This window comes from Pan troglodytes, chromosome 1, assembly GCF_028858775.2.
Source record: "Pan troglodytes isolate AG18354 chromosome 1, NHGRI_mPanTro3-v2.0_pri, whole genome shotgun sequence".
NCBI classification, from domain to species: domain Eukaryota; kingdom Metazoa; phylum Chordata; class Mammalia; order Primates; family Hominidae; genus Pan; species Pan troglodytes.
Window position 1 is genome coordinate 212,072,879 of NC_072398.2, and position 25,904 is coordinate 212,098,782.

General features: G+C 45.8%; 1 protein-coding gene across 23 annotated transcripts in view; it reads left to right on the forward strand.

Annotated features, from left to right (window-relative positions):
- Positions 1–25,904, forward strand: part of UBR4 (ubiquitin protein ligase E3 component n-recognin 4) — a 139,905-nt gene that overhangs the window by 86,738 nt on the left and 27,263 nt on the right. For all 23 annotated transcript variants that reach the window (XM_009449501.5, XM_009449523.5, XM_009449544.5 and 20 more), the window contains 25 exons: positions 410–619; positions 2,381–2,530; positions 4,015–4,242; positions 5,062–5,140; positions 5,640–5,885; positions 6,726–6,894; positions 7,373–7,517; positions 8,115–8,200; positions 9,156–9,243; positions 9,652–9,845; positions 11,435–11,674; positions 12,113–12,251; positions 12,992–13,117; positions 13,235–13,363; positions 14,197–14,540; positions 16,236–16,326; positions 16,604–16,688; positions 16,845–16,972; positions 20,103–20,232; positions 20,340–20,497; positions 21,224–21,333; positions 21,878–22,019; positions 22,405–22,486; positions 22,815–22,988; positions 25,435–25,556. In XM_009449501.5, the coding sequence (XP_009447776.2) occupies positions 410–619; positions 2,381–2,530; positions 4,015–4,242; positions 5,062–5,140; positions 5,640–5,885; positions 6,726–6,894; positions 7,373–7,517; positions 8,115–8,200; positions 9,156–9,243; positions 9,652–9,845; positions 11,435–11,674; positions 12,113–12,251; positions 12,992–13,117; positions 13,235–13,363; positions 14,197–14,540; positions 16,236–16,326; positions 16,604–16,688; positions 16,845–16,972; positions 20,103–20,232; positions 20,340–20,497; positions 21,224–21,333; positions 21,878–22,019; positions 22,405–22,486; positions 22,815–22,988; positions 25,435–25,556 (3,795 nt within the window). The remainder of the gene's footprint in view (positions 1–409; positions 620–2,380; positions 2,531–4,014; positions 4,243–5,061; positions 5,141–5,639; positions 5,886–6,725; positions 6,895–7,372; positions 7,518–8,114; positions 8,201–9,155; positions 9,244–9,651; positions 9,846–11,434; positions 11,675–12,112; positions 12,252–12,991; positions 13,118–13,234; positions 13,364–14,196; positions 14,541–16,235; positions 16,327–16,603; positions 16,689–16,844; positions 16,973–20,102; positions 20,233–20,339; positions 20,498–21,223; positions 21,334–21,877; positions 22,020–22,404; positions 22,487–22,814; positions 22,989–25,434; positions 25,557–25,904) is intronic.

The window sequence follows — 25,904 nt, forward strand, 5'->3', positions numbered from 1 at the left end:
AGGGGGTGGGGTGGGGTTGTTCAGAAGTGCCTTTAATGGAAAGTTTTCTCTCTCCTTCTTGAATTGGGCTGCTTTTCTAGTTGCTCAAGATAAAAGAGGAAACGCGTCCCCTCCAGGGGGAAAGGTTATTTAATCCTTGCCTCCCTGGCTTCTGGCATATGTGCGTGTAGCAAGGTTAGAGTTGAGAACAGATGTGTTTCTTTGTTTGTCTTACCATGTGGTTGTTCAAAAAAGTTCTGAAAAACCTCACAAACTTCCTTGGGGAAGTTTCAGTGCAAGAGCCTGATTCACTCACTGCCATAAAAGCTAAGACTGTTGTGAGAGTGTTTCCCATCCCCAACACCCACCTGGATTTCACATTGTTTTTACAAGCCATTCTTCCCATCTCTGTATTTTCTCTGTCTCCCAGTCATCTTCCCTCATCTCCAGTGCCACAGCAGCAGCTCTACTGAGCTCTGGGGCTGTGGACTACTGCCTGCACGTGCTCAAATCACTGCTGGAATATTGGAAGAGCCAACAGAATGATGAGGAGCCTGTGGCTACCAGCCAGTTGCTGAAACCACATACTACCTCCTCCCCACCTGACATGAGCCCATTCTTTCTCCGCCAGTATGTGAAGGTGAGATCTTTCCCTCATCAAAGAAACACTCGTCCTTTGTTCAGAGCACTCTTCTCTTTCCTCGCGGTGCAGAGAGCTCAAGGGGCTGAGGGTGAAGAGCCATAGGAAGGAGCCAGCATTCCTTGGTGGGGGTTAATCTCGGTGTGATTGAATAAATGACCACTTCTCCCAACCTTCTGTGGGATTCTCGTTCCTGCCTCTTTGTAAATTGGAGGAATTGAATGAGATCATGGTTATCTCGTTTCACATTAAGTTTAGAAAAAGATGAGAAGGTACAAGCTACTGTCATCAGTTGTGGGTCATGACATGTGTGTCAGATATTCCCTGTGCTGTCACCACTGAGAGGCCCTTTAACGTACTTATTAAGAAGATGGGCCTTCTGATCAGATTGATCTGGGATAAGTCCCATCTTGTGTTCTTACTTACCAGTCTTGAAGCTTGGAGAAGTTCTGTCTGTCTAACCTCCCTAACCTTCAGCTTCTACAGCTGGAAAATGAGCATACAGATGGTATCTGCTTTACAGGGCTGTTGTGAGCATTGAATGAGGTGCCCTTTGTAAAGGACTTAGCACAATGCCTAGCATGTATCAATGCCCAGTCCGTATTAACTGATATCACCACTCTCTTCCTCACTGCCCCCTCAGAATAGCTTTGAGTAGGGTAGGAATACGATAGGCATAGAGTGTGGATCTGATCGTTGTCTTGCTCTTTTTTCATGACTCTTTGGTGGTTTTCCATAACTTACAGGCCAAAAAGTTCTGGAGGACCCAGCCACCTGCTTGACTCTAGCTTTGTCACCTATAACACCCTACACGCAGCCCTGCCAGCCTGCACATTTCCCAAGATGTGGCGTGTTGCCTTTGTTCATGCTGTCCCTTCTGGAATTCTTTCCTCTCCCTCTGCTCCCCTTTCTTCTCCTGTCTAGCGAATTCCTAGCCCATCTTCAAGACCCAGCACGAGCTTTGGATCCTTGGGAAAACTTCCCTAACATATACTCCCTGCCATCAAGTCTGCTCAAGAGAGCCTTGTCCTGGGTTCCCGGAGCACCCTGTGTGCTCCTTCACCTGTCTTCCCCTCCACACTCTCAGCAGAAACCATATTTTATGCCTGTTTACAATTCCAGTGCTTGATACAGAACTGATGAATAACTGGGAGTTGAATATGTGAGACACGTTGTACCCTCAAACTCTTACAGATTCTTTTTATGGGACCACACAGCTTGCAGGATAGCTGTTGTTTCCACTGTCCTCACATCTCTCATTCTCTCATTTACCTCTGCCTTTTTGTGTTACATGAAGCCAGGAATCTTGGCTGAGTTTAGTGATCTTGCCCACCTCGGTTTATTTAACAATTTCTTGTTATCATGGGAAATTTTGGTTCTAGGGATAGAATACATCTCATAGAAGTCAGAGATCCTTACTCCCTTTTTTTTTTTTTTTCAATTTTTTTGGCCTTTCTAGCACTCATCTTTATGTAGGCAGAGTACAATCAACCCAATGTCAAAAACCATAGAGTGAAATATTAGGACTTTTAGGAAGTGAGGTCTGCCTCCACTGTAACCTTTGCATGTAATTAAATTGGCCGCAGAAGCCTGGGCCTTCTGGGTTTATAGAATAAACTGTCAGTCAGTCTTGATTCCAGCTCTGAAAGGCACCCTTTACCACCTCCAACATGTAATATGTCTAATGAGCCAGGCTTTTTCCTAATTGTGGTCATGGAAAATCGATAGTCACAGGTTCTCATGCAGATTTTCTTCTCCCAGGGTCATGCTGCTGATGTGTTTGAGGCCTATACTCAGCTTCTAACAGAAATGGTACTGAGGCTTCCATACCAAATCAAAAAGATTGCTGACACCAATTCTCGAATCCCACCTCCTGTCTTTGACCACTCGTGGTTTTACTTTCTCTCCGAGGTAAGTGAAAGTTCCAAACTGCATGCTTGTTGGGCTGAGGACACATCTGCATTCACCTCTGTGGGCCCCTTTCTTCCTCATCCTTACTTGGTATTTCCCCTTGCAGAGTCCCTTTCACCTTTGTAGGTCTTGGTCTTGCCCTTCTGGAACATACTGTGTGGTAGAACTGTGGGGGATGTGTATCAAACAAGCCATACTTTACCTTCTGATTCTGTGTGTTGAACTCCCCTACACGTGCTGATAATGGGCAAGTTTAATAATTTAGGTTCTGTCAGAAAAACAAAGTATACTAGTTATCTTAACAGAGAGATTTCAATATGGGAAATTGGGTAAATGCTGTTGGACAACAAAAAAGACAAAAAGGAAACATGAGGTAACACAGGGATAGTAACTGCCTGAAGCAGTTATCAGGAAGTGGGTGCCCTGCGGGGATGTGATGTGGTTGATGCTGGGAGCAGTGAGAGAAGTTGATGATTAGAACTCACTGTGGCTGCCAGGGTGCAGGGCTGTTGCTAGGACTGCAGGCAGATGGGAAGAAGCAAGCCCCTTCTTCCTCCTGCTGCCAGTGTCCCTCCCTGTTGGCAGAACCTAAGAGGGAGCCAGCTGGCAAAGAAGTAGTGCATTGGCATAATTCTGGCCTCAGCATCACTGGGCAGTGTCAGTAGGGGTGGGTTGGGAACTGAGAGACAATGGCTTAATAACCTTAGTAACCAGCACAGCAACCCTGAGATAGATTAACTCTGGGAAGAATAATCTGTTAGCAAACCTCAGATGAGGATTTTGAGTTACATAGTTGTACCAACCCAATCTTCTCTTTAGCTCTTTTACCTGAAAAAGAGATTTGGAATGGTTTTTTTCTTGATAGTTTCCCTTTGGGTGGGCTGAAGTGGAGGCCAGCTTGCCTGTAGATTCCTAAGGGCACAAGGAAGAGATGCATGAATATTGGTATTTTCCTCTTTGATTTCTTTCTCTCCCTTTCTTTCTCCTGGTCTCATTAAAGGATATTTAAGTTTAAGAGAGGCTGGTTTGGTCAAGAGGAAATAGCTTGGTCTGTGTTTCTCCCCAGCCTTTGTTTTGTTTTTTTTTTTTTTTTAAGACCGAGTCTCGCTCTGTTGGCCCAAGTTGGAGTGCAGTGGCACGATCTCTGCTCACTGCAACCTCCGCCCCTTGGGTTCAAGTAATTCTTCTGCCTCAGCCTCCCTAGTAGCTGGGATTACAGGCAGTGCTACCACGGCCAGCTAATTTTTGTATTGTTAGTAGAGATGGGGTTTCACCATGTTGGCCAGGCTGGTCTCAAATTCCTGACCTCAAGTGATCAGCCCACCTCTGCATTCCAAAGTGCTGGGATTACAGCTATGAGCCACCGTGCCCGGCCTGTCCCCAGCTTTTAATAACCGTTTATTAAAACCCAGGGTGTGAGAGCCACAGTTGATATAGATACAGTCCCAGAGTCATTTACTCTTTTTGGTGTTTTTCTTCTCAAGTACCTCATGATCCAGCAGACTCCATTTGTGCGCCGTCAAGTCCGCAAACTTCTGCTCTTCATCTGTGGATCCAAAGAGAAGTACCGCCAGCTCCGGGATTTGCACACCCTGGACTCTCATGTGCGTGGGATCAAGAAGCTGCTAGAAGAGCAGGGGATATTCCTCCGGGCAAGTGTGGTTACAGCCAGCTCAGGCTCCGCCTTGCAATATGACACACTCATCAGCCTGGTACGAGGGCTGGGACCTGGTAGGGCAGGGAGGGGGCATGTGATAAGGCTTAGCCAAGAAGGTAATAGGGCTGGAGGTAATAATGCAGGACTTTTAACTGTGTTGACAATGGCATGGTTAGGGCTGAGATGAGGGTAAATCCATAACCCCTGTCTGGGTGCTGTACCATGTGTAGTTGGCTTCAGGATCTGAGATGTCCCCCTCAGCACTCTCATCCCACCTGGCAGCAGTTCCTCCACTGTGAGGTGAGTGGCCTGAGCTTCTTACCAGTGCCATTTGCTTACATCCTAGTCAGGACTGATCTCTTTGTGCACCTCTGGTTTTTACCCTTGAATACTAAAGAAATGATGAAGTTTCGAGTAGAAAAATGTATTGCTGCCTAAAGAGAAACTGTTTGGACTTAGAGGAGTAAACTGAGTATTTTGTATGTGAACAACCTAGAAAGAACGTCTTTAATCTAGCTGGCTCATGTTCTTGCTATCGTTACATATCAAGAAAAGTAAACTGGATTGTAGTTTCTTAGGTCATGGTCTACCTTTTGCTGTTGCCTTATTGAGTAGTCTGAAGGTTCCTGAAAACAGCGCCTTGCGTGGGGATGGGGTAGAACAAAGGCAGGTTCGGTAAGAGCTGCAGTGGTTGCAGCAGTGTGTGGGTCATGGTCCCAGGTTGACCAGACATCCCAGCAAGCATCTGCCTTGCTCAGAAGATCATGTTCAGCTGTAGTCCAAAGTCAGGCAGATGGCTCCAGGCAGCAGGTGTGGTGCTTGTCTGGGCAATGTGGTGGAGTTACTCCTTTCCCGTGGTTGGTTCCTATTTCAGATGGAGCACCTGAAAGCCTGTGCAGAGATTGCCGCCCAGCGAACCATCAACTGGCAGAAATTCTGCATCAAAGACGACTGTAAGCAATGCTGCTCCTTTTGATTGCTGTTATTCATTCATTCAGGAACTATTAAGGCCTACTATATGCCAAGCACTGAACTGGATGCTGGAGATATAGCTATGAACAAGATAGACTAGACAGAACTCTGTCTAGCAAAGAAGACAAGTAAAAATCTGAAAGAGTGGTGAGGGCTGGTAGTCAAAGTTTGGGGAGCTGTAGAAGCACAAAGTAGGAGTCTCTGACCTCCAGGTAGTGGCAGTAAAGTCAAAGAGGAGTAGGTGGAGTCTAGAGAACCCCTTATTCAAAGGAGCAGGGGGCTCTGGTCGGTGTGTAGTTAAAATGCTTTTCAGAAATTTCCACAGAAAGTATAACTTCTTCACAATGTCCAGCAGAGAGAACATGGCAAAGAAAGCTGGTGAGAACAGGGCAGTCTCAGCTGTAGGGAGACGTTGTTTTGGTTCTCGTGAGTCTGGTTGAGGTCGTCTCAGAGGTGAGCCTCTGTCTCCTCTGCTTGCAGCCGTCCTGTACTTCCTCCTCCAAGTCAGTTTCCTTGTGGATGAGGGCGTGTCCCCAGTGCTGCTGCAACTGCTCTCCTGTGCTCTGTGCGGCAGCAAAGTGCTCGCTGCACTGGCAGCCTCTTCGGGATCCTCCAGTGCTTCTTCCTCCTCAGCCCCTGTGGCTGCCAGTTCTGGACAAGCCACAACACAGTCCAAGTCTTCCACTAAAAAGAGCAAGAAAGAAGAAAAAGAAAAGGAGAAAGATGGTAAGGGTCACCCTCTTGTCATTGTGAATACAATGATGTATGTAAATCTCTCTTGGAGCGCATGGTTTGTCCTGTTGTAAAAGGTCTTTTAATCCTGATTTACAGGGGACTTAAAGCCCAAATGTTCTCTAGTGTCTACTTGCGGTCTCATTTTCAATTATACTGAAGTGACACCTTAAACAGCGTGACTTCTCATACCAAGTGACAGTAATAAGAAAAGTCAAAGCGCACTGAACATTTTTAGTAGACCAAATTTCTTATTCTGTGAAATAATAACACCTTCTCTATGGAGCTCCCATCAGAGTTAAGTGAAATGACACTGAGTACATTGGTAAATGCTCAGTAAATGTTAGCTCTCTTAGCTGACCCTCACCATCAGCTGCACTGCTTTCCATGGTCCTTGGAGACCTGAGATCGGTGATCAGGGTTGAGAGCCATGGTGGTGGTTCACATTCCCCCAGTTAATGATCAGAGATCTCTGTGCAGTCCTATTGCAACCTCTTGAAAGGAAGTTCCTCCTCCTCCAGTGTCACTGTATTTGTTCAGTGCCAGCTTACATAGCACTTTATCCTGTGGTTTTTAGTGTCATTATTGTATGTCTTGTCTGGAAGGCAGCTGTGCTCACCACTGCATCACCAACGTTACACATATGTCTCATTTGGGGCTGACCTATTTGTCCCCCAGTAAACAACTAAAAATTGTTGTGCAGAATATCAGCATTCAGTAGAAACTTTTAGAAATGGACAGAATTCCCTCCCTCCCCATTTGGTAGCCCAGGCCTTAGGACCCTGGAGGACTTCTTCCTACTCTTCAGCCCTTAGTCCTGTCCTAATCTTGCAGGTGAGACCTCTGGCAGCCAGGAGGACCAGCTGTGCACAGCTCTGGTGAACCAGCTGAACAAATTTGCCGATAAGGAAACCCTGATCCAGTTCCTGCGTTGTTTCCTGTTAGAGTCCAATTCTTCCTCGGTGCGCTGGCAGGCCCACTGTCTGACACTGCACATCTACAGGTAGGGCCAGGGCTTGGTTTGGCAGATCTGCAAGGGTGTGAGGCCAGGGTGCGTAATGCAGTTCTATTTTGTTTTCGGTTACATATGGTCACAGAGTCAGTAGTTACGCCAACCTGAATCCTCTTGTGCTTTAGAGATTTCTTTATCGTTGTCTGCTTTTTAGCCATTAAACTGATGTCATAGGCAGGAGGCGATCTGTTTTCTACTCAGAAGGCTCTGTATCGGGGTTTGTAACATGACCAAGCTTGACCTTTCAGGCTAAAAAAGCTCAGCTTCTGCTCTGGGGTATGTTGGGTGATGGGTAGAGGCAGCAAATGACTGTGCTGCATCTGGTAGGATTGATTGTCAAAAGAGAAACAAAACCGTTCAAACTTAACCCATAATTGTGGGGAAATTGAGGTACCAGAGCCTCAATGATAAACACAGGTGCCTCAGGGTTTTCTGCTGCTTGGTAACATGAGCTGTCATATATCCACAGAAATTCCAGCAAATCTCAACAGGAGCTCCTGCTAGATCTGATGTGGTCCATCTGGCCAGAACTCCCAGCCTATGGTCGTAAGGCTGCCCAGTTTGTGGACCTACTAGGATATTTCTCCCTGAAAACTCCACAAACGGAGAAGAAGGTAACAGTTGCTTTATGGTCAGAGAGGCCAACTTGCCATATTTAACCTTTTTTCTCTTGAGTTAAGAATATTATGAACAACCCAGATACAGGGAGTCCATATAGGAAACCTCTTTTAAATATATCTAGTTTTGCATTTCTTGTTAAGCACTCGTAATATGTCTGTGATGTAGACAGTATACGCTAGCAAATCTGACTTAACATAGGAAGTAGGTCAAGGTCAGGTGGGGAAAGAAGATGGAACTCATTACAGTTCCTTGGAAAAGCAAGTGCTCCTTGTTTTGCTAGTAGCCCTGATTACATACCAGAAAATGTTTCTGCAATTAGCTAACCATTTTATGGCTTCTCCATAAAAATAAAAATGATCTTCCTCCATCAGGTCAGAAAAGGGTACCACCTATCACTAAAGCTCATGGAAACTTCTAAAGGAGATAGAATCCATTTAAATGATTGAAATTAGGCCCAGCTTTGTATGATTCTGACTGAGAAGTCTGGTAGGTCTAGGGCAGTATTCAGCTAGAATGCAGAAGACAAAAGTCTTTTCCAATAAGACTTCCCCTTGGGCTTTAACTTGTTTCTTTACTGAATTCTGTTTCAGTTGAAGGAGTATTCACAGAAGGCTGTGGAGATTCTGCGGACTCAAAACCATATTCTTACCAACCACCCCAACTCGAACATTTATAAGTGAGCTTTGTTTTGCTTTCTACCCGTGGGAAGCTCAGTCAGCATTCTGAGGAGTTATTTGCATGGTGATAGGCTCTTACATAGGAATTGACAAGCGCCTGAGAGAAGAGTGAATCCGCCTAGTTGAGATTCCAATCCCCTCCATGTAGGCCAGGGTCTTGCACATAGAAGGTACTCAAAATGTCATTGCTGAGTTCAGGGTTTGGTGAGTAGTAATGTAGAAAGGTCTGTATAGCCTGGGCAACATAGTGAGACTTCATCTCTTAAAAAAAAATTTAAAAAAGTTAGCCAGGCGTGGTGGCGTGTACCTGTGGTCCTAGCTGCTGGGGAGGCTGTGGAAGGAGGATGGCTTGGGCCCAGAAGTTCGAGGGTGCAATGAACTGTGATCCACGCCACTGCACTCCAGCCTGGGTGACAGAGTGAGACCCTGTCTCCAAAAAAAAAAAAAAAAAAAAAAGGTCTTTAGTTTCAAGGGTTTAAGTTAAATAAGGTAAAACAAATTTAAAGAAAATGTCTTCCTTTTTTTAAAAAAAACTTTTAAAAGAGGATATTGGTTAAATTGACAGTTTATTATTTCTCTGGTTTAGTAGTGACTGTTCTTTAAAAAAAATTTTAAAAAACTTTATTGAGATAATGTATGTATTAACCTATTTTAAATGTACAGTTCAGTGATTTTTAGTAAATTTAATTGTGACTCTTGAGTCAAATTTTACTACTTTTTAGAATTCCTCTGAAGGATAGATCAAAGATTAGAAAACATCTAAGGTCAGTTAGTTGAAATTTCTTTCCTGTGGCTTTGTAATCCTATTGGGATTTCTCCTGTGTCCTTGAGTTCTCACTAGGGTGGGGCTCACTTTGGGGGACATTGAGCCATGGCTTTGTCATGATTTTTTTGTGAAACTCATTGCTTCCTAAGATGAAAATGTGTTCATGCTAAGACTGATTTCTTCCTTAGCACTTTGTCTGGCTTAGTGGAGTTTGATGGCTATTACCTGGAGAGTGATCCCTGCCTGGTGTGTAATAACCCGGAAGTACCTTTCTGTGTAAGTAACATCTGTACATGGACAGTCCTGAGGCCAATAGGTCCAGTGGGATTCTTGTTTCCAGAGATGGATCATTATCACATAGATGTTCCTCTCCTAATGGTTGGTCACCGATAGTAGGAATTTTTATCTGCCACATTTATTACCTTAAATAGAAGCTTGGCTGGGTGCAGTGGCTCAAGCCTATAATCCCAGTACTTTGGGAGGCTAAGATGGGAGGATCCCCTGAGCCCAGGAGTTTTAGACCAGCCTGGGCAAGATGGTGAGACCCCATCTCTACAAAATATTTTTTAAAAAATTAAATAGAAACTTCATCTTGTGGATGAAGAGTGGGTTACACTGATGAATTTTTAAAAAGGCAGTACGAGTCTTGAACTAATACCATGTTTTGTGAACTCTTGTATTTAGTATATCAAGCTGTCTTCCATTAAAGTGGACACGCGGTATACCACCACCCAGCAGGTTGTGAAGCTCATTGGCAGTCACACCATCAGCAAAGTGACAGTGAAAATCGGGGATCTGAAACGGACCAAGATGGTGCGGACCATCAACCTGTATTATAACAACCGAACTGTGCAGGCCATCGTGGAGTTGAAAAACAAGTACGGGCTTTTTAGGCCTCAGGATGGGCAGCAGGTTGTAAGGCTTGAAGCTCAGTTGCTGCCTTCAGTTCCTGGAATGGAGTAAGGCAGCACATCCCTAGAGGCCTAATACATCCTCTTGGCCCCTCCATTCATGAGCGAAGGACAAAAGTGAAACAACAGTTCTGAGGATGTTGACAAAGATTATTTCTAAATTAGCCCAGTGGAGCCATAGGGGTCTGTGGAAGTTCCTCAACAGCCTGCCTAGGGAGGGGAAGCTTAGTGAGGGGACCTCCAGGCATCTCATGCCCATTTTAACTATTCTTACACAAAGGTCTAGACTTAGATAAAACCTTCTGTATTGGGAAGTAATTGTCATTTCTTGGATTAAGACAGCTATGCTCTTGCTCACAGGGCAGGAAGTTATTTCTCAAGAAGCTTCTTTAGTACACACACTCTTCAATTTCCTTATAGTGCCTTTTCTCTGTATCTGCTGATACTGGATCTTCCTAGCCCGTGTATCCCAGTGACTGAATCAGGGCATGTCATATTTAGGCCAAGAGAGGCACTCACATGGGTTATAGTGTTGACTTTCACAGAGACAGATCGCCTTTTTTGAACTCTCAGGCATTGCTACTGAAGGGAGAACACAGGTCGACACTACTTGAATAGTAAGACTTACAGAGCTGTTCTGCACACAGGATGGAAGTATTGCTGTTACTCCAAGAGGCAGAATAAGGCTCATGTACCACAGCAACATGTGGCCATGAAGGCTGCCTAGGGAGGTTTTCTCTTCTTGCCTTGAAAAGCCTAGTTTCACCTTGGTGACCTGAAAGTAGATGCTGCACATTAGGGTGGCCCATTCCCCTCCAGAGGAGGTGGGTTTGATTTTTCATTGTGTGGAGTCAGCAGAGCTACTGGTAGACTATTTGGGTTCAGATCCCAGCTCTGCTACATAGCTCTGTGACCTTAGAGAAGCTGCTTAACCTCAGTTTCTGTAACTATAAAATGGAGGTAGGACCCCACTTCCAGGGTTTTATTTTAAGGATTAAATGAGTTAGTATGTGTCAGGTGCTGAGAACAGAGCCTAGCACATAGTAAGTACTCAGTAAATATTAGCTCTCATTGTGTTATATAATCACCCCAAAATTATTACATACCTTCCTCTTTATGACTTGACTTAGCACTTGATTCAGACCCTGATTTTCTTCCTCTGCCTCTCTAAAATAGCCTAGGTTTATCTTTCCAAGGTTGCTGTCAGGATGGGAACTTGGCATGCATCATCATTGCACCTCTTACAGGCTTCAGTGTGGCATGCTTTTGGAGTCATGGTTTCCCTTGTTATATACTTCTGTTGTTTTCCTGGAATTTCAAAAGGTATCATGTATAACAGCTTAAAGCACTTGTATGTTCTTTCCTTTTTTTATAGAGAAAAGGTAGTGGAAAACTTTTTTAAAACTGGCTTCCTATTATATGCCAGATTTCTTTTCCTTAGAGTAACCACTTAATTGCCTTAGAAAAATACATGGGACAGTCTTCCTCTTTGTCTCATCAGACTGTTATCACTGAGGGTTAGATGAGAAAATCTCAAGGCTGTCTGTCTTTCCTAGGCCAGCTCGCTGGCACAAAGCCAAGAAGGTTCAGCTGACCCCTGGACAGACAGAGGTGAAGATTGACCTGCCGTTGCCCATTGTGGCCTCCAATCTGATGATTGAGTTTGCAGACTTCTATGAAAACTACCAGGCCTCCACAGAGACCCTGCAGTGCCCTCGCTGTAGTGCCTCGGTCCCTGCCAACCCAGGAGTCTGTGGCAACTGTGGAGAGAATGTGTACCAGTGTCACAAATGCAGGTAAGTCATTGGTCATCCCCTAGGCCAGGGCTGTGCACATTCCTTGTTATTTTTCTGTAGTAGTGTCAGTGTGAGCAATTACAGTGTCTGATTCCCTCAGAACATTTAGAGAATTATGGGTTTGTAGAGTGGGTTCAAGGGTAGAAAGGGAGGAGGAAGAAGAGAGAGTGAGTGTGTGTGTGTGTGTGCATGTGCACACAAATGTGCCTATCCTGTGGCAGGGGTGGAGGGTAAGGGCGGAGGGAGGTCCAGAAGTTTAGCTCTGGGTCTTTCTTTCTTGTTACCTGGCTGCTTAAGTCATTCATTTGTTATTGTCCCTTCAGTAGCCGCTGCAGTAGTTACCAGAGTATATAAATGTGGCACAATCCATCTCCTCAGAGTGACCCCCACCCCACCCAACCTTGTCACCTCACTGACCCAAACGCTTTGGTTACTCAGATCCATCAACTACGATGAAAAGGATCCCTTCCTCTGCAATGCCTGTGGCTTCTGTAAATATGCCCGCTTCGACTTCATGCTCTATGCGAAGCCTTGCTGTGCAGTGGATCCCATTGAGAACGAAGAAGACCGGAAGAAGGTGAGGCCAGATCTGGCCTAGACTCAGGGCTGTGGCCTTGATCTGGACTTTGGGCAGACCTGGTGCAGTGCAGTGCACTTTACTTTCTAGCCCAAGCCTTCTTCGACGCAACACCAGTTTCAGGGCCCAGCTTTTGGGTGGGAGCAAAGAATGGCATAAGGTATATTGTATTGAAAGACATGGTTTGCATAGGATTTTAGAAAAGTGTTGATTGGTAATGAAACTAGAGTATCTCCAGGTACAGATAACTTTGGATTTGGATGCTTTGCCCTGCATTTCTTCTACAGACTGCTTCATATTGAGGCTGCTGGCCCTCCCTCAGTATTAGCTTGTCCAGTGCTAGTTCCCAGCCTGCATAATATGGGCAGGAGCGCGGGGAGGTTCTAGATATTAAAGAACAGTGAAAAAGGGGCACCTATAGGGTCAACAGAAGAACATTTAGCTTTGGAGTCAGAAGGACAGAAATTCTAATTCCAGCCATACTTTTAATACTTGTGTAACCTAGTATAAGTTACTTCTCTCAGCATTGTATTATTATATATCACAGATGTGTATTGTATTTTTATTAGAAATAATATACCCACCTCACAGGAAAGATTATTGTGAAGAACAGAGATAATGTATGAAACACAGTGCCTGACCTATAGGAAATGTTCTGGTAAATGGTTAGCAGTGAGGATTACTCAGGGAAAGTCATCAGCTAAAAAGCCTTCACTCAGTCCCTGTCTTTTCCTGTCTAGGCTGTATCCAACATCAATACACTTTTGGACAAAGCTGATCGAGTGTATCATCAGCTGATGGGACACCGGCCACAGCTGGAGAACCTGCTCTGCAAAGTGAATGAGGCAGCTCCAGAAAAGCCACAGGTAATCCCACGCTGCAAAGGGCATTTGGAGAAGGGCTTGGGTCATGATCAGAAGACTGCCTCCTAGGTGAGATCACCTTAGGTGGGAAGCCTGACAGCTTACCTCTTGGGGTTGCAGGATGACTCAGGAACAGCAGGGGGCATCAGCTCCACTTCTGCCAGTGTGAATCGTTACATCCTGCAGTTGGCTCAGGAGTATTGTGGAGACTGCAAGAACTCTTTTGATGAACTCTCCAAAATCATCCAGGTAGAGAGCGGGGAGCAGCTTTTGGGTATGTTTTGTCCAAGTGTTACTGGTGTTGTTTTCACAGCAGTCCTGCTGCTCTCTCATCCAGCAGTCCGGGTCTTGGTGTTGTCCCTGCCCAATCCAGCTGAAAAGGCAGGCAGGTGGCTGCACCAAACGGCATCTCCCCCACCGTGATTTATGGCGCTGGTCAGAAGGCTGAGTTCATGCTAGATAACTGAACATACTGGTGATGGGAAGGTGGCACAGATAAGGGTTTTTTTTTAGCCATTAACAACCCATCTCTTAGTAGAGGGGTTACTGGTCTTAAAAAATTTGGTGCCAAGATTCTGTTCCCTCTTCTTCTGATATGCCGTCTTTGCAGGCTGTAGGGTAAGGGCATACCAACTGCAATCAACCAGGGTGGGCCTTGTGTCAGTTGCAGTGTCACAGACCTAATCTCCATGAGATGGGAGGCTGGCCATAGACAGAGGTACCTCATATAAGGACAGCATCCAGTTTACCTTCCCCCTCAACCCCAAATTGTGGAGTGCCATCTTTGCTACACGTGTATTAGCTTCTGACCTTTGTCTTTGTTACATGGGAGTTAAGAGCATAAGCCTGCCATCTGAGTCTGAGTTCTGACTCTGCCACTTATCTTGGTCAAGCCACTTCCTCCAAGCTTCAGTTTCCTTCTCTGTAAAATGGAGATAAAGCATCTAACCAGTTGGGTTATTGAGAAGATTAAATTATATAATGCATGTAAAGTTTTTTCTAAAGCAAAACTGATTTTCTAATTAACATGCTCTTCTTATTTTAATTGCTAATTCCCATTATTGTTGCCTTTTTGTTCTTAGAAAGTCTTTGCTTCGCGCAAAGAGTTGTTGGAATATGACCTACAGCAGAGGGAAGCAGCCACTAAATCATCCCGGACCTCCGTGCAGCCCACATTCACTGCCAGCCAGTACCGTGCCTTATCCGTCCTGGGCTGTGGCCACACATCCTCCACCAAGTGCTATGGCTGCGCCTCGGCTGTCACAGAACATTGTATCACACTACTTCGGGCCCTGGCCACCAACCCAGCCTTGAGGCACATCCTTGTCTCCCAGGGCCTTATCCGAGAGCTCTTTGATTATAATCTTCGCCGAGGGGCTGCGGCCATGCGGGAGGAGGTCCGCCAGCTTATGTGCCTCCTAACTCGGTCAGTACCTACACCATGGTTATGGGCCTAGTGGTTCCTACTGACACTGGCAGCCATGCCAGGAGCGTTAGAGAGTGCACAGAATAGTGTTTCTGACCACCCAGCAAGTTAGGTAGCTTATAACAAAGGAAAGATGGAAAGAGACACAGGGTGTAGGTGAGCGAGCTTGGGGAGCATTGAAACCCAGGTTTCCTTGTAAATGGCATGATTGGCTTGTGCTTTTTTGGTTCCAGTACAGTGTCTTGAGGAAACTCTCCCTGAGTCCTTGTGAGGGAAGGGAAGGGAGACACTTGAACTCGAGAAAGACTCACATGAAAGAAGCAGAGCAGTGGGGCCTGGAGATTAAGAGCTTGGACTCTGGATTAGAAAGACTCAGTTTCAGTATCTGATACCTTGTACTATACGCCTTGGACAGATTCCTTAATTTCTCTGAGTCTGTGTTTTCCTCATCTGAAAAATACTGACAGTAGGCTGGGCGCAGTGGCTGTTGCCCGTAATCCCAGCACTTTGGCAGCTGAGGCTGGCAGATCACTTGAGGTCAGGAGTTCAAGACCAGCCTGGCCAACATGGTAAAACCTCGTCTCCATTAAAAATACAAAAATAGGGCCAGGTGCTGTGGCTCACGCCTGTAATCCCAGCACTTTGGCAGGCCAAGGCGGGTGGATCACCTGAGGTCGGGAGTTCAAGACCAGCCTGACCAACATGGAGAAACCCCATCTCCACTGAAAATACAAAATTAGCCAGGTGTAGTGGTGCATGCCTGTAATCTCGGCTACTCGGGAGGCTGAGACAGGAGAATCGCTTGAACCTGGGAGGCGGAGATTGCAGTGAGTCGAAATCGTGCCATTGCACTCCAGCCTGGGCAACAAGCGAAACTCCATCTCAAAAAAAAAAAAAAAATACAAAAATAGGGCTGAACGTGGCGGCTCACACCTGTAATCCCAGCACTTTGGGAGGTCAAGGCAGGCAGATCACGAGGTCAGGAGTTGATCATGAGGTCATGGCAATGTCTCAGCAGTGGGCTGCATGCCTAGGAAGTAGCAAGTGGGTAGTTGAGAGCAGGCACCTGCCAGGAATGCTAGGGCATCACAAGGAACCCGTGTAGCTGGAGACAGGGATGCAGTAGGGAAGACTCGGGAGGAGGCTCAGGTCAGAGGGTGCGAGGGCCAGATCCCATAGGGTCTTGTGGGCCTGTGTAAGGACTTTGGGGCTCATTCAGTATGTTGGGAAGCAAGAGTGAGTGATACGGTTTGTGTTTTTTATTAATAATGGGAACATTGTTACAAAGAGACGTAAACTGGAGTATGAGGGCCTTGTGGAAAATGAAATGCAGGCAGATGGAGAAGGCAGGGAAAGAGTTGTGACCAAGACTGAGAGTGGACATCTAGGTTTTGGAGACTGTGTCACACCACACAGCAGGGGCTCTGTCGCCTGGGACATGGGCCCCATAAGGTGGTGCTGCTCTTCCCTCAGTTAGCTTCTGTGCATAGGCAAGGCGGCTGTGATGGGCCCTTTATTATTACCGACCACGGTTTTGTGAAGCTAAAGCTGTAGTCTTGCCCCGGGAAGGAAGTAGAAAATTTGGGGCCAGGTAGCCTTAGACATTGATTTCATTTTCCCTGGGCCCCTTCAGGTGGAAAGGCGTGTCACACCTGATTGTGAATTACAGGACTCCATTTCTATTTGCTTCCTCAGAGACAACCCAGAAGCCACCCAGCAGATGAATGACCTGATTATTGGCAAGGTCTCCACAGCCCTGAAGGGCCACTGGGCCAACCCCGATCTGGTGAGCCAGCCTAGCAGGCCCAGCTGTCCTCTCTGACTTCCCCTCACATGCCTTGTGTTCCTCAGCTTCCCCTCCCAGGTCCTGCGGTGACTGAGGAGGGAAGGAGCAGAACATTACCCCAGAATGGTTTTCCCAGGGAAGAGCCTGGAGCACAAGGGTCTCTCTCTGTCCTTTGTCTCTGTTGGAGCCACCTAGGACCAGAAATTGTATTAATAGTTAAGAGTCGCTGGACCGGAGCTGACCCTCTTGACTCATGTCTCTTCCCATTGCCTTCTAGGCAAGTAGCCTGCAGTATGAAATGCTGCTGCTGACGGATTCTATCTCCAAGGAGGACAGCTGCTGGGAGCTCCGGTTACGCTGTGGTGAGTTAGGGGATTTTCAGAGAAAGGAAAGGAGGCTCCAAGGAGCAGTCCTGGCCGGACTGGGAGGGGAGGAGGGAAACTGATGCTTGGGCGGCCTCTGCAGAGCAGATGTGTAGTGTTCCTGATTGTGACTCTGCCTTTCCTGACCATCCCTAGCTCTCAGCCTTTTCCTCATGGCTGTGAACATTAAGACTCCTGTGGTGGTTGAGAACATTACCCTCATGTGCCTGAGGATCTTGCAGAAGCTGATAAAACCACCTGCTCCCACTAGCAAGAAGAACAAGGTACTGGGCCAAGCAGGGGTCTAACAAGGAAGGGCAGGGCGGCCGCCCTCCTCATTCCCTGGCAGTGTGCCCTGCCTCCTCATGGTCTCCGCTTTGCCTTGAGCCCACCTCCCCTGAGAGGCTCCAGTGCAGCCTTTGCCTTAGTTCAGCAGATATGGGTTGGGATTTTTGAGAAGGATGGTTCAAGTAAAATAAACATGAAACTACAAAGCAGAGAGCAAAGTGGCTAGCTGTGAAGGATGAACTCTCTCCAGTCGTGTTAGATAACTTGCAACCCCCAGAAAGCATTGTGTCCTTCCTACCCCTGTGCCTTTGCACATGCAGTGCTGTGCGGTGATAGAAATCCCAGGCTCTGAAGCAGACTTTCTGAGTTCAAATTCCAGCGCTTCCATTTATTAGCATCGTGATGTTGGGCAAGTCGTTCCTTAGGTTCCCCATCTATAAAATGGGAATATAGTCTCCACCTTGAAGTGTTGTGAAAAATAAATGACATAATGCAGACTAAGTGATCAAAACGGTGTCTGCCTAAGTTAATCCTTAACAAATGTTAGCTGTGGCTATCTCCTGCTTTCTTTGCCTAGAATGTTTTCCTTCACTTTGTTAGCTGCTCCTTAGAGGGTCAGTTCTCTACTAGGCTAGCTGTAAGCTCCTTGAATCCAGGGACTGGACCATCTTAGTAATACTTTTTATGTCTAGTATATAGGATGGTATAACATCTATAATAGCTGCTTAGTAAATTATTATTAAGTGAATAAATGAAACCAAGTTTTTATCCTAAAATAACTGTAGCTGAGCCACAGATTGACTTGCTTGTATCAGCTTTTGAATTGGGAGGCCATAGTTCTTTCTTTGGGCCATGCCTAAGGCTCTGCCACCAACTTGCCCTGGATTGGGCCTTGGGTCCTTCTGACTCCTGTTCTGTCTGATGGGCCATCCCTTATGGGCAACAGAGTCCTCATGGCAGGAAGATTGCTTTTTGAGTGCCAAGCACTAGGGTTATGATGTGGGGAAGCTGGACATTGAAGCTGCCTTCAGAAAAGGCAGCACGGGGCACTCTGCTTCCTTCCCTTTGATGGAGGAATTATTTCCCCCCAGATTCCCAGCAACTAAAATCAGCCCTTGGTTGAGAAGAGGACACCCATCCCTATATGACCATCATCGTTTCCACAGTGTGAGGCAAAGGGAGATTTTTCACGGAATTACTTGCCCTGTAAGGACTGAGGCCTGGTGTGGATGTTCACAATTTGCTCCGTGTAACTTAGCGAGAGCAGCAGTTCCTAAAATCTGGCTCACAGACTCCGGGTTGTTCTTGAGACTGTCAAAGATCTGTGAGGACAAAGTTATTTTCATAATTGTCCTAAGACACTATTTGCCCCTGTAATTCTTCTGATGTTTGTGCTGACGGTAGAAAACCTTTGCTGCTGGGGAGACAGCCAGTGCCTTAGGTTGACGAGGCGGTGGTCCTGTGCAGTTCTTCACTGCCACCCGGTTTCATCAAGGATATCCTTGATGAACCAGTACAAATTAATTTTATTAAATCTCCACTCTTGGGTACTAATCTATTTAATGCTCAGCGTGACAAAATGAGTACACAGAAAGCGCCTCTGCTGCACCCCAAGTACAGCAGTTGTGCTGAGAAAAGGCACTTGTGTGAGATGCAAGCCAAACCAGCTGCCTTTCCATGGATCTCCGCTTGTGCTTGAAAAAAATGGCTGATGGGCAAATTGTGGTTGTTCAGGCTTAGGTATTTGGCAGATTTTTCCTCAAAATGAATGAAGTGAGCTTTAAGAAGAACTGACATAACTGTGTAAACCAGTGTTTTCTAAATGACCAATGCATGTTATAGTATCCTGCCGGGTAAAAGATGAAGGTTAGTGTAATGAAGTATGAAAAGTTTATTGATGTGATTTCAGAGTCCATACTACAGCTAATCTTTCAGACCCTATAATTTGTTGAGTTTTGGTATAGTCTCAATGAAAAAAATCCACAACTAGTTGAAAAAGGTATTAAAATATTCTTTCCTTTTCCAACTGTATATCTGTATGAGGCCAAATGTTTTTCATATACTTCAACCAAAACAACCTGTCATGACACTTTAACCATAGAAACCGATATGAGAATCCAGATGTCTTATAAAGCAGTCATTAAACAATTATCAAAAATGTAAAACAGTGCCACGTCTTTCTGTAGGTTATTTTTGTTTTGGAAAATATAAAATTTAGGTTGACAAATAATAGATTTACTCTTCTTTTTCAATGAATTAACAAATATCTTCAGAATTTCTCAGTGTTTTATTTTTTATTTTTTTTTTTGAGACAGGGTCCCATTCTGTCACCCAGGCTGGAGTGCAGTGGTATGATCTCGGCTCACTGCAAACCCTGCCTCCTGGGTGCAAGCAATCCTCCTGCCTCAGCCCCCTTAGTAGCTGGGACTACAGGCATATACTACCGTGCCCAGCTAATTTTTTTGTATTTTGTATCGAAATGGAGTTTCACCATATTAGCCAGGCTGGTCTCGAACTGCTGGACTAAAGCATCATCTGTCTGCCTTGGCCTCCCAAAGTGCTGGGATTATAGGCGTGAGTCACCGCGCCCGGCCAGTTTTAGTTTTTAACATGAGAAATGGCAATAGATACAACCATGTAAAGCAAAGCTCTCTGGAGTCCGTAATAATTTTCGAAGATTGTAACAGGGTTCTGAGGCTAAACAGCTTGAGACGCGCTGGACTGGAGTGTCATCTATGGCTCTCTCTCTGCAGGCTGCTTCTGGTTAGTGACAATTTGCATTCTGGAGGCTGCTTGTGACCCTTGGAAGGTTTATGCTTAGGAAATTGCAAATCAGCCGTGGGATAGGAATTAGTGTATGTGCTATAGGATTGTAGGAAGCCAGCCACAGCTTCTGCTGCACAATAAAAATGAGTGACCTTAAGCTCAATGTGGAGATGCTGCTGCTAAATTGGATCAAAATGGTTTAACAGGAACACATATTTGGGCATAAAAGATACACATGTTGATCCTCCTGATCTTCTTGCCTTTGCACATCACCCACTGGGGCACCAGTGCCATGCTGTTGGGGCTATGGCTCAGGTGTGCCCTTGAGCGCCCTCACCTTGCTCCACTTGCCTCCTCCAGGATGTCCCCGTCGAGGCCCTCACCACGGTGAAGCCATACTGCAATGAGATCCATGCCCAGGCTCAACTGTGGCTCAAGAGAGACCCCAAGGCATCCTATGATGCCTGGAAGAAGTGTCTTCCTATCAGAGGTATATCTTTCTCTTCAAGACGCCGGGAAGTCCTGCCTGTGCTCTGACAGCCCTGCCTTCTGTCACTCTCATTTACTTACCTACCCCTGCAACCCTTGGCCTTGCAGGGATAGATGGCAATGGGAAAGCCCCCAGCAAATCAGAGCTCCGCCATCTCTATTTGACTGAGAAGTATGTGTGGAGGTGGAAACAGTTCCTGAGTCGTCGGGGGAAGAGGACCTCCCCCTTGGATCTCAAACTGGGGCATAACAACTGGTTGCGACAAGTGAGTGGCCACTTCTGGACTCTTCACCCCCTGCGCCCCTGACCCCAGACTCTGAGCAATATGTTTCTGCCCCTCACCATGTGTCTGCACTGCCATCTCTTCTTTCTCTTTGCTCTTCTTGCTTCCTTTCAAATAGGGAGTGAGTACAGGTTCTTGGTTGTAGCTGTTGGGCTAGCATGGTGGACTGGCCGAAACAGAACTTCCTCTGCTTATCTTAACACGCTCCTTGTGCTTTCTGCTTTCCTCCCTGACCATAGTCCCTTTTCTCCTTCCATTTTTCATATCTTCTGCTGTCCTTCCTCTCCCTCCTCTCTCTAGCTAAAGTAATTCTATGTTAGGTAATCCATTTGTCCATTGATATATAAAATAAGAAATACTTGGTTTACATTTAAATGAAAGTATTCAGCACATAAGTGTCCCCAAAAAAGAATGATCAGCATCTTTGCTAAGGAAGATCCCTTTTTCCTACTTCACTTATTGTAGGTATGTTCTTCACATCTCCTGATGGAGAAGTCTCCAGGCAGAAGCAGGGCTCTTTCACAGCCCCTTTCCCCATCTAAAACAGTAGAGTCTTGTGTTAGCTGGTGATTTTTACCTCTTAACATTTTCCTAGAGAGGTGCCCAGAAGACCTCTCCTAGATGGGTGGCAGTTGACTGCCCTGCTGGGGGCCTGGTGAGGCAGGGCATCCTCTGAGCCTACGACCCCTTCTCTCCCCTGTCCTGCAGGTGCTTTTCACTCCAGCAACGCAGGCCGCACGGCAGGCAGCCTGTACCATTGTGGAAGCTCTAGCCACCATTCCCAGCCGTAAGCAGCAGGTCCTGGACCTGCTTACCAGGTACTATTTGGGAGTGGGATGAGGAGCGTGGTTAGACTTCCTCTAGAGCCTTTTCATCTTCCCCGGGGGAATCCATGGATCAGGATAATGAGAGGCACACCTCTGGGTAGAAGACCCCAGAAACAACAAAGTGTTAAAAAGCTGACTTTTAGTGATGGTAGTGGTGGTGGTGGTTGTGGTGAGGGTGTTAGCAGCAGCAGCAGCTAATATTTGAGATCTTATGCAGCTAATATTGATCGAGATTGAGTGCATAACTGCTTGGCATGCGTTATCTTATTTAATTCTCTCATAGCAATCAGTGCCAAAATATGAATGCTTAGATTCTGTGGCATTCACTCCCTGCAGTGTGCTCTGAATGCTTCCTAGGTGTGGGAAATTCCCATGTGGGAATTGGAGCTGTCTTGGATGCTGTTCCTCCACCCTCTAGGAAGCAGGAGAGACAGACAGCAGAAGATAGGAAAGATTGGGAGGAGAAAGGGGAGCCTTGGAGCTGTTCGAAATGCTAGAGTTCTTGACTAGAGTGCCCTGTCCCTCTTGGTGGCAGTTACCTGGATGAGCTGAGCATAGCTGGGGAGTGTGCAGCTGAGTACCTGGCTCTCTACCAGAAGCTCATCACTTCCGCGCACTGGAAAGTCTACTTGGCAGCTCGGGGAGTCCTACCCTATGTGGGCAACCTCATCACCAAGGTATCCTACCCTATTGCCCAAGAGAGCCCCTTCTCTAATTCCCCCTTCATTGTACCTTGATGTAAACTCTACTATGGTGTTTTGTTTGTTTGTTTTTACTGAGAAGAAATATTTGTTGAAGGTGTTTGGAAATATTTTTATGACTTCATTGTATTTATTATATAGCTGTAGCAAACTCTTGGGAGCATTTGGACTGTTTACAGTTTTTAAGCAATCCCTTACCAGCGCTGTGACTGTTGGCCTCCTGGAAAGGAGTTCTGCAAGGGTGCGATTAAGAAGATGTAACTACTGAGTGTCTGGTGCTGCAAGCTCCTGGGACAGTGGTGGAGGTAACTGGTATCCTTGGCAGTGACATCACACTGACTGCACTTGTCATCCTGTTTAGGAAATAGCTCGTCTGCTGGCCCTGGAGGAGGCTACCCTGAGTACCGATCTGCAGCAGGGTTATGCCCTTAAAAGTCTTACAGGTAAAGAGAGCCACCGGGACCTTCCTTTAGGGCATCCTGAATCTGTTTAGGGACAACCCTTAGTTCCTTGGGTGCTGGGGTTGACTCTCTTCTCTCTGGTACTGACCTTAGTGCAGATTTAAGCTCTGCTTTTTTTTCTCTATTGATACGTTTATGATTTTGAGACCCTGTTTGCTATTGACTGTTTCCGCTTGTTGAACACCTGCTCTGTGCCATGCACAAAGATAGATTTTCCCTGCTTTTTGAGTTGCTCATAATCTTTTGAGACACAGACTTTCCTTATGTTTTCATCCAGAGCTCTCACAGCAACATTTTCCTGTCTCCACAGGCCTTCTCTCCTCCTTTGTTGAGGTGGAATCCATCAAAAGACATTTTAAAAGTCGCTTGGTGGGTACTGTGCTGAATGGATACCTGTGCTTGCGGAAGCTGGTGGTGCAGAGGACCAAGCTGATTGATGAGACGCAGGACATGCTGCTGGAGATGCTGGAGGACATGACCACAGGTAGCACTGCCCAGTGGCCTGGAGCCTAAGGCACTGTCCCTTCTGGGGCTGCCGAGGTGCATTCGACCAATTTCCCCCAGTTCCACAGATCCAGAGGAGGGGTGGCAAACATCTCCCTGCATTCAAAGGGAGACTCATTTCTTGACAAAGTGTTGGCTCTTGGAATTTTAAATTCTAGAGCTGGGCTCAGTCACTTTGGATTTTTCATGTTGAGCTTATAGAGTGGTGCAAGGTCAAAGGCTCTCTCATTGGTGTCTTCTATCAGTCTGGAAAATTCTCAGCCATTGTCTCTTTAATCCCCTCTGCTGTATTCTCTTTCTTTTCCTTGTGAAACTCCATTTTCACTCTGTCATCCATATCTCTCCATCTCTCATAATGTTCATCTCATTGTGTATTTATGCTGCATTTTTGACAATTTGTTCAATTCAGTTTTTCTTCACTATGTGCAAATGTTTAATCTACCTGTTGAATTCTTGTGGTTCTAGATTTTATGGTCTCTTTTTTATTTTTCATTTTTTGAGACCAAGTTTCACTCTTGTTGCCCAGGCTGGAGTGCAGTGACGCGATCTCGGCTCACCGCAACCTCTGCCTCCAGGGTTCAAGCGATTCGCCTGCCTCAGCCTTACTGAGTAGCTGGGATTACAGGCATGCACCACCACGCCCAGCTAATTTTGTATTTTTAGTAGAGACGGGATTTCTCCATTTTGGTCAGGCTGGTCTCGAACTCCCGACCCCAGATGATCCGCCTGCCTCAGCCTCCCAAAGTGCTGGGATTACAGGTGTGAGGTCTCTTTTTAAAAATTCACATTTCCCTCCTTTATATGATCTATAAGCATATTAAACATTTGTGCCTGATAATTCTAAAATTTGAGATATTTACATGCCTGATTCTGCAGTTTGTTATTTTGGCTCTTGCTGATGATACCTTAAAGTCTTGTTGTGTTTTATGAGTTTTGACTGTGACCTCGTATTTCTTAGCTTTATCTGTGGAAATTCTTTAGGACTGGGCCAAAGACAGGTTTCTCCAGAGGAGGTAAAGAACTGCTTCTGTGAGGCAGTGCAGGGTACTACTGTCCCAGTTCTGAGCCTCAGGATTTTCAGACCTCCTAGGTAGTGAGAGGTTTGAGCCGCAAACCCCTATAAGGGGACAGCTCATTACAAGTTTTCAGAGGAGATTTTTCCCTGCCACTTGATGGTAAAGTTTAAGGAAAGTCAATTTCCTCAGTTATTTGGTTGGGGGAAAGGGATAGCTGATCTCTGCACCAAGGGTGTAGCTCTTTGGGGTACTAGATTTGTATTTGTGGGGCATGGGGTTGGGGGTTCCTGCTAGACTCTTTGCCTCAGTGGATTCGGGGCTTTATCCACCTCTCAAATCTGGGCAGGGCATGGAAACCAAAGCTCAATGCAAAAACTGACTCGTGTTTTGCTTATCTCCCTGGCTTCCCGATTTCTCTTAGTTTATGGCTTTTGGCTGTTCTGTGTTAGTGTGGCAGTTCACTGATACATTTTTATTCAACACTTTAAATTGTTTTTGAGTGGTGGAGAGTGAGGAGTAGGTCAGGGAACCTCGTTTGCCTTATTGCCCAAAATGGAACTCTTTCTGATGCCATTTTCATCATGCCATGCTGAGCTGGTTTGTGACTTTGTCAGGGACCTTTACCTTTTTTTTTTAGTTTTAATTCAGACCCACCCAGTAATGCAACAGTGGGACTTTCTTTTTTTTTCCCAAAGTTTCACTCTGTCACCCAGGCTGGGGTACACTGGTGTGATCGAGGCTCACTGTAACCTCCGCCTTCTGGGCTCAAACCATCCTCCCACCTCAGCCTCCTGAGTAGCTGGGACTATAGGCGTGTGCCACCACGCCCAGCTAATTTTTGTATTTTTTGTAGAGATGGCATTTCGCCACATTGCCTAGCCTGGTCTCCAGCTTTTGAGCTCAAAGTGCTCACAAGACCTTATTTTTTAAAGACCATATTTTCTCACCTTCATGTTACTTTAAGTTGTGTTTTTTCACTTATAGAGGACAGTCTACCTAATCTTTTAGAATGAAGCTAAAAACTAACTATAACTTCCTTTTGATTTGACTGGAACACAGGATTATTTGACACTTTCTGAGTGCCTGTTTTGGGCAAGGAGATGCTAGTTAAATAAGGCACAGTCCCTCTCCTTGAGGAGGTTATAGCCTGAGAGAGAGCAAGACATGTACACAGCCAACCATGATGAAGTGTGTGGACTTGGGTGTTATGGGTTTCAAACTGAATGTGGTCTGAGGATAAAATCAATCAGCATCAAATTTCCAATTTGAACTATTGATATTGCCATGTAGGGCATTTAAAGACTTACCAGGCAGAAATAATTTGTCAGTGATGGTACTTCAGTTAGAATTCTCATTTCACCCTCCATGGGAGAGGCTCTTTCCTAACTTGGCCGCTTTGATTTCTGGCAGGTACAGAATCAGAAACCAAGGCCTTCATGGCTGTGTGCATTGAGACAGCCAAGCGCTACAATCTGGATGACTACCGGACCCCGGTGTTCATCTTCGAGAGGCTCTGCAGCATCATTTATCCTGTAAGCAGTGCGGTGCTTCCCATGGCTCTCGAGTGTCAGCACGGCCCACTTTGCCATGAAGCCTCTTGGTGATTCATTAAAGTTATGGGGAATTGTACCAGCTCTGGGCCACTTAGTCATTAGTGAAAGAAGATCCACCGCCATAAAAGTGAAGCAACCTCATAATTTTCCTCTTGCTAACGATGGGACATTTAATGACCTTCCTTGGTCTTATTTCCTAGATTCAAGTAAAGAATCATGTTTTTTTAAAAACTAGGTCTAACCTCCATTACCAAAATCCCATTGCATATCAATCCAACATACTGTGGAAGAAGCAGTATTGAGCTAGAATATAAAGATATTTTTACT